This window comes from Solea solea, chromosome 1, assembly GCF_958295425.1.
Source record: "Solea solea chromosome 1, fSolSol10.1, whole genome shotgun sequence".
In the NCBI taxonomy this organism is placed as follows: Eukaryota; Metazoa; Chordata; class Actinopteri; order Pleuronectiformes; family Soleidae; genus Solea; species Solea solea.
The window spans coordinates 4260837-4275903 of NC_081134.1; the positions used below are offsets into that span (position 1 = coordinate 4260837).

Below are 15067 nucleotides of genomic sequence, written 5' to 3' on the forward strand. Positions count from 1 at the left end.
TCCAGCCTCACTAAAAGGTATTTCAACGGGTAAACGTAAAATTAGCAGTTTCCAAGCATATGCATAGAACGATATCAGACTTGCCCAGTGCCAATCAAGGACATTTGTATTTTGCCAATTATGATTTAGTCTGGAGAAAAGTAGCCATGCACATCATAAATAACGCGACTCAGCTTCAACTGGCTGTGCGCGCATCACTAGGCATCAACTATCCCTTTGGCACGACACCTGTAAAAGGTGCAGACACGGAAAAAACCGTGACAACCACGGTCCAGCATAGTTTGAAATGGGGCTGTAGAAACCATCTCAGATGCTCAAGGCAGATGTGTATATATTGTAGACATAATTCCCCTTAACCTCACAATCATGGCATGACCTCGTAGGTCATATGGCTTTACATTTGAAACCACACATACATTCTATAGATTAAAATCCTGCTTTTGCGTTTCAGTCACTATTTAGGTGTGATTCACAAACCGGTCTCCATGTACACAGCTGATTTACTTATCTACAAACTAAACAGTACATACGACAAAGTCAAGCAGACCCGACAAACCCACGCAGCGTCTTTTAATGAAGGGAAGTGGGGCAAAAGTCATTTGGCACACATCTACTAACGTCACGTGGTCAAATCCCGCTGCTGTGATTGGCCGAAACGACGTTCATTTTGGATGTGGGCAGTTGTAGCGGTCATTGAGATTACGGGCTTTCATAAACGACGTGTCAAAACAATGTTGCTCAACAAGGTAAGTGACCTTGTTTACTACAAACCTCCACCATGATTATTTTGGTTTATTAAGTAAGACACGGAACGCTGTTGCTCGCTGTATTAGTTCTGCTTTTACCTCTCTGACACTGTGTAAAGGCTACGTGACGAGCTATGTAGCATTCCTAGCTTCAGTAGTCTAGTTGCCTGCAGCTAACGACTGAAGACGACTATGACCAAAATGAGTGAGAACCTGCACAGCCATAAATGTATGTAACAAAACAAGTGACCACTACAACTGTAAAGATTAAAAGATGTTGAAGCGTTTAGGGAGAGAAGAAGAACATATAGTGTCACCTTCCACTGTCGTTTTGTTTGCAGTAACTTGTCAACAGCCAAAGGGTGTTTAGAAAATTCTAAATGTGCGTGTATGTTAATATATTTCGCAGAATTACACACACCGTGAGAGGTTTTATAGTAGACAAAATGTCCATAACGAAAGAGCCTCTGAATATGAAAATAAATTATTCGCCTGGAACACAGCCATGAACCGGAAGTAGTCTTTATGATTAACGTTAACTTTTCCAGATTTTACAAGACCAGAGTAGGTGTGTAAATGTAAAGTTTCTGATCTAATCCTGGTCTAATGTGGTGAAAACAGTAAAAAGTCGTGTATCTTACAAAAAATGTGGCTGATCATTAACTCTTAATCATTGTTGCCAAGTTAAATGTTTGCATTAGGTCTCTTTGCCCATACACACATCATTTTATTATATATAATATTGACATGTACCACCAGTGGAGTGGAGCAGAGGAATTTTGATCAGAGTGCAGACAAAATTAAACAAACATACTAATAAATTACATGTAATAATAATATATCACCTTATCTCTCGCTCCATCCTAATGGAGTATATATATATATATATATCTAAAGTATATGTGAGGTAGAGGATGATGAGGGAGCAAATTATCTTACTGGGAATAAAACTGTCTCCTTGCGGTCAGCTAAGGAGACTAAGCCATGTGGCCCAGATGTAATTGTTATACCTGAGAGGAAAGAGCAAGTGAGGTTATCTAATTATTAGCTGACTTTTTACGAGTTGTGCTGTTTAAGGTGAACTAATTTATGTGTTAACTCTCCCCTCTACATGCACACAGGTGCTCAGAGCCAGTGTGAGGTCTGGGATCCGGCTGCAAAGCTCCGATGCAGCCAATGCTGCAGCATCCAGCAGCTCGTTGTCAGCCTCCGGCTACTCGTTTGGTTAGTATGCGGTGTAATTTTTTGATATTGTTGTGTATACTTCCTAAACATGTCCTAAAACATCACTCACTTTTCTTTCTTTTTTTTTTTTAATATTTCAAATTACCTTTGTTAACCACTGTCGGCGAGGGTCGTCATTTTGTCATTCACCCATTTCCACAAGGGTCTACTCAGTACAGACCTCCAGTTTGACATTGTGCAGACCTTACGCACGACTGTGCATGCTTCCTGGAGAATGACACTTTCTAGTCCAGTTAGTGGCATGCTCTTGTTCATGGTAAACGAGACAGTGATAAAAAGGACCAGCCCTAAGTTAATTATTCCTTCAATGCATACATTGGATCTTTAGAAATATCACACAATGTAATTTTGTTCATATTATAAAATTTAGCACTCAGATTTCTGGTGTACTTGAAAGTTTTGTTGTCTTCCCTAAAGTCTGTAGCAATTTGAAGTATGTTGTGTTTTTGTTTGTTGTTTTTCCAGGTGTACCTCACTTACTGTGACCTCCTTCCTTCATTCACAGACCATACAAGCTCTGAATGTTTTATCAGTAAAGAAAACATACAAGTTTTCATAGAAACTTTTCTTTGTGCTGCTTCGACCCACAGAGCTAACCGATCAGCAGAAGGAGTTTCAGCAGCTGGCGAGGAGGTTTGCACGTGAAGACATCGTCCCTGTTGCAGCTGCTTATGACAAGAGTGGAGAAGTGAGTTTAACTAAACAGTGTATTTCTGTCTTTTTTTAATGTGTTTAAGTATTTTTAGATGCTGCATGTAAATTGCCCCTAAGATTGATTATTGATTATTGATTAATTTGTACTGATTGACTTAATGTTCCAACCTTCTTGTCATTAAAACTGACAAATGTGTCATCCTACTTCTTGTTTTTGGACTGTGCACATGCCCTTTTCTTCAATGTTATATTAATTCCCAATACCTACATGCATATGGTCCTATATACAGTACCTGCACAGCACAGACTTCATTCATCAGGGAAAACTAGAGTTGCAATTGTTAGTTGATCATTTAATAGCTAGAGTCACATTTTGCAATAAGTCATTAATCATTATTCCGGTTTTAGAAAATCTTGAGATTAACTGACATGGAACAGTAACATTTATGAATTTAAATATACTGCGTAGTCTTATGTAAACTACATAGTAAGACATTTATGTCACCTTAAATAAATAATTATGAATGTAAGTGTAACCCCTGAATGTTTTTGCAGTATCCTATCCCTGTCATCAAAAAAGCATGGGAGCTTGGTCTGATGAACAGTCACATCCCACAGGAATATGGTACGTCGTTTTCTTGCTCATTGACCATTTCAGAATGATTGAACTTTTGCATAACATGAAGCAAGTTTCCCACTTGCATGTTCTTAGGCCTCCTTTGCATACCATTTTAGTCTATAGATGGTTTCCTAAACAATAGCCAGTTAATAAATATGTTCTGAATTGTTCTTTTGAAACAGCATATTGGTTTGAATGGGTGTTACTGCCTCTGGGCTTTGACCCAGAAATAATAGAGGGAGCTTGTGTACATAGAGGGAGAGGGCACAGCCAGAAAAATGGTGAAATCCAGAATCCATGTTACATCAGGGACTGAATTTATGTCCTGTCAGCTTAAAGAATTCAATATTTTGGTGTTGATGAATAGTAGAATGTTAACAGAGGTTAGGTCTGTAAGGTAATAGTTCAACTAGAAAATACCTTACGTTAACAAGCTGAAAAGGGACATATCGGCACTTAGATGAGTGAAGACGGACACACTTTTTTTAATCAATTTATTCCCGGTAAGAGTTTGCAAAGTGGGACACGTACAGTAGACCAATTAAATGGCGTAATTAGGTACAACTGTAGTTTGACTTAACTGTGCTTGGAATGTACTGACAGTGAGTCCTTAAATATTTTGTTTGTCTTCATGTTAAGGTGGAATGGGCTTGTCAATCTTTGACAGCTGCCTCATCACAGAAGAGATGGCTTACGGGTGCACAGGAGTCCAGACTGCTATTGAAGCAAACTCTCTGGGGGTAAGTTGTTCATCTGGGGCAGGGCTGGAAAAACAATCAATAACATCATTGTTTATGTTATGTCGTTATGTTTTAGTATCAGTGAGTACATACATTTTAAAAAATATAATCCAACAGAATCTGACAGGATCTACCTCTAATCCCATTCAGTGAATCCATGAGCAACAAAAGTTAATATGTAAAAATGACTGGTTGTGACTCATGTGTTATACTACACTTTGTCAATTGCTGCTATAAACAAAACATTTTTAATTTAGAATACAACAAAGTATGATGCCTTTCAACATTTTCATATGGAAATGACCAATTCTGATTTCAAAACATTTTATTGTGAAGATTTTACACTGATGGTAGCCTATAGTAATCCCCATGTTGTGTTAATCACCATGTCATTAATGCATCATCAAGAGAAGCATTGATTTTTATCATGTTACATGTCTTTCTTCACACAGCAAATGCCTGTTATTATCGCTGGTAATGACGCTCAGAAGAAGAAATACCTGGGCAGGATGACTGAGGAGCCTCTTATGTGTGTAAGTGAACAATTACCCAGTGTCACATGTTTCTTGTGCACACAGTATATTTAAATTGTATTTTGCTAAAATAATAGCTAACTTTGTCACAACAGGCTGCTCTGACAAGGTTGTCCCAAGTTACCTTGTGCAAGTTTGTTTTTAATAGTTATGTAGGGACAAATAAAAGCCCTCATATGTTGTAATACAACGACACAACTGTGTCATGACTCCAGTAAAAAGGTACAGGTCTGTCCGTCATCACATCAGACAGTATTATATTATTTTTGTGTGGTTTGTTTTTGGCAGGCGTACTGTGTCACAGAGCCGGGGGCAGGCTCCGATGTGGCCGGCCTCAAGACGCGAGCTGTGAAGGTGGGTGACGAGTATGTTGTCAACGGGCAAAAGATGTGGATCACCAACGGTGGGAAAGCCAACTGGTATGTACTCACAAATACTGTTATAATACTGTTGTTTTTTTATTGGTTGCAAATCCAATAGGCAGTGATTGAAATGGTAGAACATGCTAGTTTCTTCTTTAATTCCAGTGTTCCAAATATTGCTGTGACGCTTTGCCTTTATAAGCCACTCTACAAGAGATATGATCACATAGTTATGACTTTTTGGAGAGCAGCTTTTATGGAGCTTTTAAGTCACACAGGAATATTTAACTGTAGTTAACTGTTTAAGAGACTTCCCTAATCTACTAGTTAGTTAATTTGTTGAATTCTAACAAGCCTCTGTCGGAATCTGTTGCTCGTATTGCAACAGAGGCAAAAAAAAAAAACAATACTTCACAATCTGTGGGGTGAAGTAAAAAGTACCTACTCAAATGTGGGCGGCGTCATCACTGACTTTGTTTTACACGTGACACACACAAACGAGTGACTAGTGACTAGTGACTTGAAAAGCAGTTGTTTGTATTTATTCAGTACTTCCTCCATGACCAGGGCACAGACTCCGTCTGACACAGACTGAAAAGGCAGTGTATGTGATGCTGGTCGTGATCAGCGGTGCTGTCCCTAAATACACCAGACTCCTCTGTTAAATATTGAGATTTTAGACATTTCCCTGGAGATGAACCCACGTTTTTAGGATTGTTAAATAGTTTTAACTGATCTACAGTTCGGCATTGTTCAGCTTGATTTCTGTGTCGGACGTCTCTTTCTTTGACGGCACTCTGACCAATCAGTGGCTGGCAGTCTGGCGACGTTACGTATACCTACTCAGTGCACTTGGAACCTCGCCAATCTCAACCCTTGTAAATAAGTACAATAAAATATCCTAAAGCAGTTATTATTCTCGTTATGCTGACTAGTTTCTGAGTACGATCATAAACTGCTCTGTCCCTACTGTTAGGGCACAGGCCGTCATCTGCAGAGGTCCACACCACAGTCCCTTGTGTAGATATCCCAGTCAGAATTGGATGCATTACATATCATGTGTATAATCAAGTTATTTAAGTGGTGATCTAACATTATACAATTATAACAGTGTGAAAGATACAAAAGTGTATATTTCTAACATTATCATCTTGTCTTAATGGTGCCTTATTTAGTTTCTTGGTTCTGCCATGTTTTTTTTTTTTTAAAGCGTCCTTTGTGTCACATCTACAGGTATTTCCTCCTGGCTCGCACTAACCCAGACCCTAAATGTCCAACCAGCAAGGCTTTTACTGGCTTCATTGTAGAAGCTGACACTCCAGGAATCCAAATTGGAAGGAAGGTGAGATGAGGCAGAAGATATGGCTTTGTGTTAAGACCAGGCTTTGCAGTGTGGTTAATTTTAGTTTTGTACGAGACATAACGCATAAAGTGTTCCTTGTTGATTTGAAATCACTGCACACAGGAAAAGATACCATTCAGAGGCCTCTCAGTGTGTGTGTGTGTGTACATAAAATGTTCTCAGGGTTTAGTTAATTTCATTTGAGTAATGTCCTCCATGCTGATCGATTTCTGCAAATATACAGTCATTAAAAATCACACTGTGTGAAATTGTTCCAATTAAAGGATTTTGACATACAGTAATAAAACCTATTGAATCATTTGCTATGAGTCGGGTTAGTACAGTCAATAAAACATAATGAGCATGTGCTTGTGTTAAACAAAGCAACAAGATAATGAGCTTGGACAACTGTGAGGTGAGAGTGGAAGACAATGTTTTTTTGCCTTTTTGGTAGTCAACCATGTTGTGTTGATCAATTTCATGTTGAATTGTCTTTGGCTCGTCACTAGGTGTAGGTTGTAGCAGCGCACACACAGTGAGATAGTCGATAGTTGTTTTTTTTTTTACATTTCCTGACTAACTTGATAAACCTGCTTAAAACAAAACTCTGTTTGTTCTAAAGTTGATACATGATACAAGTCTTTCAGTTAGTATACTGCCAGAGCTCACACAAGAGTGACACTGTAGATGTAGATGATTCACTGATGATATTGCAAGCATGTGACAGCACAATACATGAATCTACACAACATCAGGATAAATGTTTGACTCAAAGAGAACATTATTTTGACACTGTGCAACCAGGACATAAATAGCAAATGGTCTGTATTTATATAGAACTTTCTAGTCTCAAGACTCTAGACTCAAAGCTGCTTCACACTACAGTATTGCCATTCACACCTTCACTCACACATCTATGTGCAGTGCATTTTATATCACTCATCTTTCACTGGGAATTGGAGCTGCTAATCAAACCCACAACCTACCAGTTGAAAGATGACTCTCTCTACGACAACATCAACAGATAACATGTCAGTGTGTGTGTTTTGTGCTTGTAGGAGATGAACATGGGACAGAGATGCTCTGATACCAGAGGCATCACCTTCGAGGATGTGAGGATACCGAAGGAGAACATGCTGGTAGGAGAGGGAGCTGGATTCAAAATCGCTATGGGTGCCTTCGACAACACGAGGCCACCAGTAAGTCTTCCTAGTGTATAAATGCTGAGGACTCCATTCTCCATTTTATCGCAGGAAAAGTCTGGCAACAGGATGAGTGTTAAAAATGTCTCTCAAGATATAATTTTCTCAACAAGTGGTGCCATTACTGTCAACTGAAAGCTGGGGTAGGCAACATAATTTCATCATTATTGGCCAATAATTCAATATTACCCTATTGTCATAATGCAAATTAAATAATTTGAACTAGACTTAAGCTTCTCTAGACAACAGCCTTAAGGAAATGTGGCCAACGGTGGCAGCACCGAGAAAGCAGATTTTAGACTCCTGTTGTCTGTTCTAAGCACTTGTGCTGATGGAATCATTGCTATTTCTGTGTTGGCAAAACAAGTTTATACTGCAAAAAACTAGAAAGTGTAGCACAATATGAATATAACAGGCACCTGGAAAGCCCCTTGGTCAAAAACACATCTGGCCTTTTCCATGTGTTTTTCCAGTGTTGTTAGACACTAAGGCTATGGAAACCAAATTATATTGTAATTATACCCTGATACAAACCTACTGTACCTTTAGTAGTTTATTGAAACATTTGCAAATGTTGCATGCTAGACCTTTTCATTTTGTAGATTTGTGTCCTTTATGTTCTAATGTACAGTAAAATCTGTGCAGGTGGCTGCAGGAGCAACAGGACTGGCACAGAGGGCACTGGACGAGGCCACCGGTTACGCACTGGAGAGGAAGACCTTTGGCAAAGTTATAGCTGAGGTTTGTTTGGTTTAAAAGCTAATTGTGACTGAATTGTTCTGTACAGAGTTAAAATTCTCCTCTGTCTCCTTCTGCTTCACAGCACCAAGCTGTGTCCTTCCTTCTGGCCGAGATGGCAATGAAGGTGGAGCTGGCCAGGATGGCGTACCAGCGATCAGCCTGGGAGGTGGACCAGGGCCGCAAAAACACCTACTACGCCTCCATCGCCAAGGCTTTCGCTGGAGACATAGCCAATCAGGTGGCTGCTGATGCTGTTCAGGTCTTTGGAGGCAACGGGTTCAACAGCGAGTACCCAGTGGAGAAGCTGATGAGAGATGCCAAGATCTACCAGGTGGGTGATCATATAATCAGTGTTAGAAGATGTTTTATTTGTTATAACTTAATTTTTTTATGTTGTTTTTTCCCCCTCTTTTTAGATCTATGAGGGAACAGCTCAAATCCAGAGACTCATTATTGCTCGAGAACATCTGGGAAGATTCAAGAAATGAACTGTGCACTGACTTGTCCTCATTCAAGTTTAGTTTGTTGTATTTTTTTTCATTTACACTCATGTTCTTGGAAATACAGTAGGTGCCATCACTTAAACTCAGGATGCAGTGCAGAATGTCATTTGCCTTAAAGATATCCCATCCTGCCTTGCTGCCGTTTTATTAATGTGGACAGAATTAGTCAACGGCAGTTAAAACAACTCATTCAGTTCATTTAATGGAGCTATCGTGATCCTCGTCAATCTATCAAGTCACAAAAATCAGCTTATGAAAGATCATTTCCTATCTTCTGTCAGTCTACCACGTGTAAATACAGTATATTGCACAGATCATAAATAATGGCAGACAGAAACAAACTCCATTACATACTCAGCAGCTTGAATGTGGTGTTAATCTCAGAGCTTTACAACAAAACCTTATATTTATTTAACATCAGCCTGATTCAGTAATTACTATCTTTCATATATTAACCTGCACTATTGTTAAAGTCTGGTGGGAGGATTTGTTCTTGTTTAAAGGCCAGTAAATCAAGTAAAAAATCAACTGAGCTTGACTAACTGTGGGGAGAAGACTCTCAGCCTTACACTGTATGTGAGTCTGTAGCAACACTAACACTTTAATATCTCTTATTCTCCTTTCTGATTTGCAATAAAAGCACATGTGATCACAGATGGTGATGCTGATGATCAAGTGTGGGGTTTTCTGTCCCTGTTGATCTGTGCCACCCATTCAAAATATGAAATCTTTTTTTTGTTTTACATGTTCGAAATAAATTCATTAATTCTTTACGTCCACTGTCTGTCTGTTTGTTTCATTCAAAACAAGTGTTTGCCCATTAACGTATGCATTGTTAGATGGGAAATAATATCAGAAGGATAGGGAAGATGACATAAAAGAAAATACCAAATTGCCTGTTGAAATTGAAAACTCTGGGTAGGAGTACTTATTGGAAGTTAATAAGAGGTGATCTTAGGATAGGAAACAAGTAGAAACTAAGTCAAAGAGAAACTTATTAAAATGCCTTAGTGTAGTAACATGGTCATGTTGAACCGTACTAACAAACAAAATGACTATTCGTCTTTGACCCACTGGATGGCAGTAAATCACCAACATACTCGTTTGCCAACAGCTAGCAAAACTCAAAGAAGTTATAGCAGATTCAACTTCCCGAACACCAGGTGGCGGTAATGCGCCTCACGTGCACGTTGTAATTGTCAAACACAAGAGGAAGTACTTTGGTCACGCCCTCAATGAACACAGTAGGATTTCCAAGATGGTGAGTAACATGTTATCATTTTATTTCAGTGAATAAATGTGTTTTACTGTATCATCAGCGCAAAAGCAAAGTTTATTACTGTTTACTTTCTGTTGAAATGTGAATATTATTCTGCGATGGAGGTTAGCAAAGTGGCTGAAAGTGTAACTGCTATGAATGTTAGCATGTAGCTCGTCGTCTGTGCTGTCAGTAAACAGTATTCATGACACGAGTACGTTCATTGTCTGTGGTTCTACGGTTTAAGACTGGTGGTTTTCAGTCTTTCTTCGCGTCATTTTGAGTTTGAGGCGTGTTTTCATGGTTGTGATGTGTTTTAATGTCAGGGAACCCAAGTGAAAGATGTCATCATCAAGCCTGACGCTCCCAGCTTACTGATGCTGGACAAACACGCAGACTACATCGCTGCCTACGGCTCCAAAAAAGATGACTACGTAAGTGTGTGTGTGTGTGGGTTGTATTGGTTACCACTTACGGACCCTTTCTGCCAAAACACTGACACTGTCAAGACCAGTAGTCCTCATGGAGACCAAATCCTGGTCCTGATGAGGCAGAACCACATTGGTGAAGTTTAGGGCTAAGATTTGAATTAGGGATGCATGAAATTATCGGTATGATATCAGTATCAGCAGATACTGGCTTTAAAATCTATCATTGGATATCGGCAAACACACCAAGATCCGCCAGTATGACTAATGATTACAACAGTAGGCCAAATAGGCTGCCATCTCCTTGACTTATATGCTGGTGCCCTATACAACGATTTTATTTTTATATTTATATCTACATGTCATTTCATTACAGAGGAGATTAAATGACATATGCGGTTGGCCAAAGGGAAAAACATATATATCTCGGTATTGGTTACTGGTCCTAACACTGGTTAGGTTAAGGTTAGGTTTGATAACATTTAGTTATTTTTTGTTTTATGGTTCATAAAAATGTCAATTGGTGTTTAAAATGATGGAGCTCTCTTGTTTTGTCCATCTTTGTATATTACAGCGGTCTCACATTATGGATGACTTATTCTGTTAACCTTGTCACCATTACATTACAAATCTCTCTCTAGGTTGGTGTCACTTTAAAATTGAAACCTAAATTGTTTGTCATGCCTGATACATGATACAATGTTGGGGTTATTAAATAGGCTTTCATTTATTGTCTGTAGAAACTCTGGATAATACGCACTTATGATATGTTCAATATACAAATTAAAACCTAATCGATGAGTCGTCCTGTTTCCGCTGTCAATGCAGGAGTACACACTGTCTGAGTTCCTGAGGATGAGTGGTATCTACTGGGGACTGACGGTGATGGACCTGATGGACCAGCTGCCTCGCATGAACCGCGATGAGATCATCGACTTCATCAAAGCTTGTCAGCATGAATGCGGCGGCATGAGCGCCAGCATTGGACATGACCCCCACCTGCTCTACACACTCAGTGCTGTCCAGGTGACTCCTAACACAGTCAACGTGAACTTGGACAGATTACTGAAACTAAAAAATTTTCTAATTACCTTCTCCTGTTTTCACTCATTTAAGTATGTGGATTTGTTTCTCTTGAGCTGCTATATTGTTATGTCATTTTCTGAATAAACTCCTTGCAGAACATCTGGTTTCTGTATTTAATTTTTTTTCTTATTGTTTGTTGATTGAAATTCACTTTATGTTTTGAATTGCTTCCATAGATCTTGTGCTTATATGACAGTGTGGACGCAATAGATGTTGACAAAGTGGTGGAATATGTCAAAGGGCTGCAGAAGGAAGACGGCTCTTTTGCGGGAGACAAGTGGGGTAAGTTTACTTGGATTTGTCATTAGAAGTATAATAAATAAATACATTAAATTCAGTACAACAGGTTAAGTAGCGGAACAAGCTGTGCTCAGTTTATACTGTATTTTGTATCAATATATATATATATATTACAAATTGCAAGCGCTCAAAAAACACAATTGTCTTCTTGATATTTTTTGTTTAAATTATGTTGTAAACGTTGTATGTTTGTTACTGTAATAAACTTTGTTTTAACAGGTGAAATAGACACAAGGTTTTCCTTCTGTGCTGTTGCTACACTCTCTTTACTGGTATTTATGATTTTATTTCACAACTTTATCAACTACAGATATACCAAGATTGTAACTTAGAAATGTTTCTTGGTCTTCTGTTCTTTTAAGGGCAAGATGGACAAGATGAATGTTGACAAAGCTGTGGAGTTTGTATTATCCTGTATGAACTTTGATGGGGGTTTTGGTTGCAGGCCTGGTTCAGAGTCTCACGCTGGTCAGGTGAGTCTCCTGATGTGACAGTTGCTCATGGCTTTTTTTTTCTTTTTTTTTGTTAAAAATAAGAAAAGCAACAGTTAAACCAAAAAGGCAAATGTTAGAAACCAGTTGATATGTTGATAGTTCCTTCATAGTTCCAGGCCTGTAGTTAAGTATCCCAGTTGAACAGTAATGAGACGAAATGCTCTTATTTTGAATAAAAACTCTAAATGTTCCCCCCTGTTTGTCAGATTTACTGCTGCACTGGCTTCCTGTCGCTCACTGGGCAGCTTCACCAGGTGAACGCGGACCTGCTGGGCTGGTGGCTCTGCGAGAGGCAACTGTCCTCTGGAGGCCTTAATGGACGACCGGAGAAGGTTTGTGCTTGAAATATGAACTTTTATTTCTTAGCCATCACCACCTGAGATGATCTAGCATTAAGTCAGTGGTGTCAGGTGAACAGCAGCTTCCTCACTGGTGTCCTGCCATTGAAATGTAGCTGTGTTGTCTCCTTCAGAGGGCTCTATGTTCTCTATGTGTCCTCTACGCATAGTCAACGCGGCAGATAACGGCATGTGGCCTCTGTTGAGCTGAGTTATGAGAGCATTAATGCTGTCACATTACTAAATATTAAAGGTAGTGTACACCCTGGACAGGTTGTCGGACCATTACATTATTACAGATCTGATTTAGTTTTATTATGACACACAACCACTGCAAAACACACTGCCCAGCCTAAAAAAAAGTCACACCCTTGTTTTTTGCTTTGATTATGGCAACGACACAACATTTATTTCAATCCACTGTTGCATTAATGTTTCATCCCGATCTTGTATTGATGATGAGAGAGGCTGACCTCTGTGTAAAGTCTTCTCCAGCACATCCCAGAGATTCTCAGTGGGGTTAAGTTGTATATTCTGGTGTCTAATTCATGTGTGGAAGTGATGTCTCATTCTCATCATACATTCCATTATGTTGATATGGTGTCGTTGAGAATAGTGTTCACACTGCGTGTCCCGTGTATTTTTGAGTTCCTATATTTCACATGTGACAAATCAAATGTGTAAAGATAGATGGAGAAAATATCTGTTGATAATAACATTGACATTGTTGATGGATAGTTTGTGTTCCTCTCAGCTTCCAGATGTATGCTACTCATGGTGGGTGTTGGCATCACTAAAAATCATTGGCAGGATTGACTGGATCGACAAGGCCAAGCTGCGAAGGTTTATTCTGGCCTGCCAGGACGAGGAGACGGGAGGTTTTGCAGATAGACCAGGAGACATGGTGAGCCGACAAACACAACTTAGATCAGTTCGCTGCCGGGGATAGAGAAAATGTCTGAGAACAAAATCTGTGTATTGTCTGAAGAGTAGGAAACTATTTTTGCTTCTGGTACAACAGTTTTTACAATGAAATATTCAAACAAAACAGGATAATTTCTGTCAAACTGCATTTCAACATAGTTTTCCATCGTAGTAATAACTGCCGTCTTGGTCCTGGTTTGAAGCTGTTGTGTGTGAACATCTTAAATGTCTTTTACATTCAAATAATTGTTTTTCACACAATGCTGATTAGGTCTATCAGCTTTACATGACTCTCTTTGTGTTTCTCAGTATAGCAGCATTAGGCTGTCAGAAGGTGATTGGTTCAATGTCAAGACAAACCGAGGCAACAGAAAGTTTGCGCTAGTAAAGTGAGACGGTCGCAAACCGGTTATAGTGTGACTGAAAATACCAAGAAGAGCCAAAGAAAAGTTTAACGTGTGAATTCTTCTGCTCCAAAAACCTGGATGTTCAGCAGTTTGACGGGATGAACATTTCTTTTCCCTCCACCGCTGCTCCATCTGTGTCAGGTCAAATAAAAGAGACAACATAGAAATAATGTTAGTAGAGCTAAAGAACACGTCGTTTCAGCCCATGTGGAACAAACAGAGGCAGAATAATAAATAAATTACACCACATAGTTGCACTCGGCAGCCTTTAAAAAAAGTCTGAGTCTTCTATGACTGAGACTGACTATAAAAATGGGTCTGAGACGAGCTACAACCTTCATGATGTTTCTCCATACTGAAAATATGTGCCTCAGTGTTCTCGTACAGTGTTATAACCACGCGTCAGTGATGTATGGTGGTATTCTTTATTTTTCTGTCCTTGTCCCCTCAGGTGGATCCTTTCCACACTCTGTTTGGAATCGCGGGTCTCTCCCTCCTCGGAGATGAACAGATCAAGCCGGTGAACCCGGTGCTGTGCATGCCTGAGGACGTTCTGCAGAGGGCAGGAGTGCAGCCGGACATCCTGAGCTAACACACTTCACCACACCGTCCCAAACATCACAACACACTCATACACACCATCCTGCTGAACTCACCAACTACCTCCACTGGACATTAAGAGCATGGGGAGGACGTGTCACTCAGTGCAGTGTTAATGTTAGCGGAAGGCGACGGACTCTAGTCATAAAGGAAAATCATGGTTAGACGCTGTTCACATGTAGCGTCTGAAACACATGGAATAACTTTTGAAGTGTGATTATTTAAGATGCTTGCTGGTCATGCTCCTGTCGTTACTAAGTAACCTAAACACATGAACCGAGAAGACAATGAAGCAGCAGCGGTTTCCTCACAGGGGTTTCGGTTACACTGGGCTACCAGTTTTGAATGCGAAATTCAGATATCTGTTAAAACTTTAGTGCAAAGATGACCTGGGGGCCATTGAGTGGGTAGCTCGGTCAGCAGAGGCAGGTGAAGGGAAAATAGAGCCTAAAATAATACCATCATGATATCGAAATAATGATCTTTAAGATGATATTTCATAGAATTTCAAAATAAAAGTGTGTGTTTTGATATGGAATGGTAAA

General features: G+C 39.5%; 2 protein-coding genes across 2 annotated transcripts; both read left to right on the top strand.

The window, feature by feature from the left end:
• The first annotated feature begins 591 nt into the window (after nt 1-591).
• Nucleotides 592-9460, top strand: acadm (acyl-CoA dehydrogenase medium chain). Its single transcript, XM_058649736.1, has 12 exons — nt 592-746; nt 1868-1970; nt 2582-2679; nt 3201-3270; nt 3904-4004; nt 4457-4537; nt 4826-4956; nt 6133-6241; nt 7300-7440; nt 8089-8184; nt 8267-8515; nt 8601-9460. The coding sequence occupies exons 1-12, from the start codon at nt 672-674 to the stop codon at nt 8670-8672; spliced, it is 1326 nt and encodes a 441-aa protein (XP_058505719.1). The 5' UTR covers nt 592-671; the 3' UTR covers nt 8673-9460.
• A 308-nt stretch (nt 9461-9768) lies between these two features.
• Nucleotides 9769-15067, top strand: rabggtb (Rab geranylgeranyltransferase subunit beta). The gene is made up of 9 exons (XM_058643755.1): nt 9769-9948; nt 10272-10379; nt 11202-11399; nt 11636-11741; nt 11979-12031; nt 12122-12232; nt 12460-12585; nt 13346-13495; nt 14374-15067. Exons 1-9 carry the CDS (start codon nt 9946-9948, stop codon nt 14512-14514), a joined length of 996 nt encoding a protein of 331 aa, XP_058499738.1. The 5' UTR covers nt 9769-9945; the 3' UTR covers nt 14515-15067.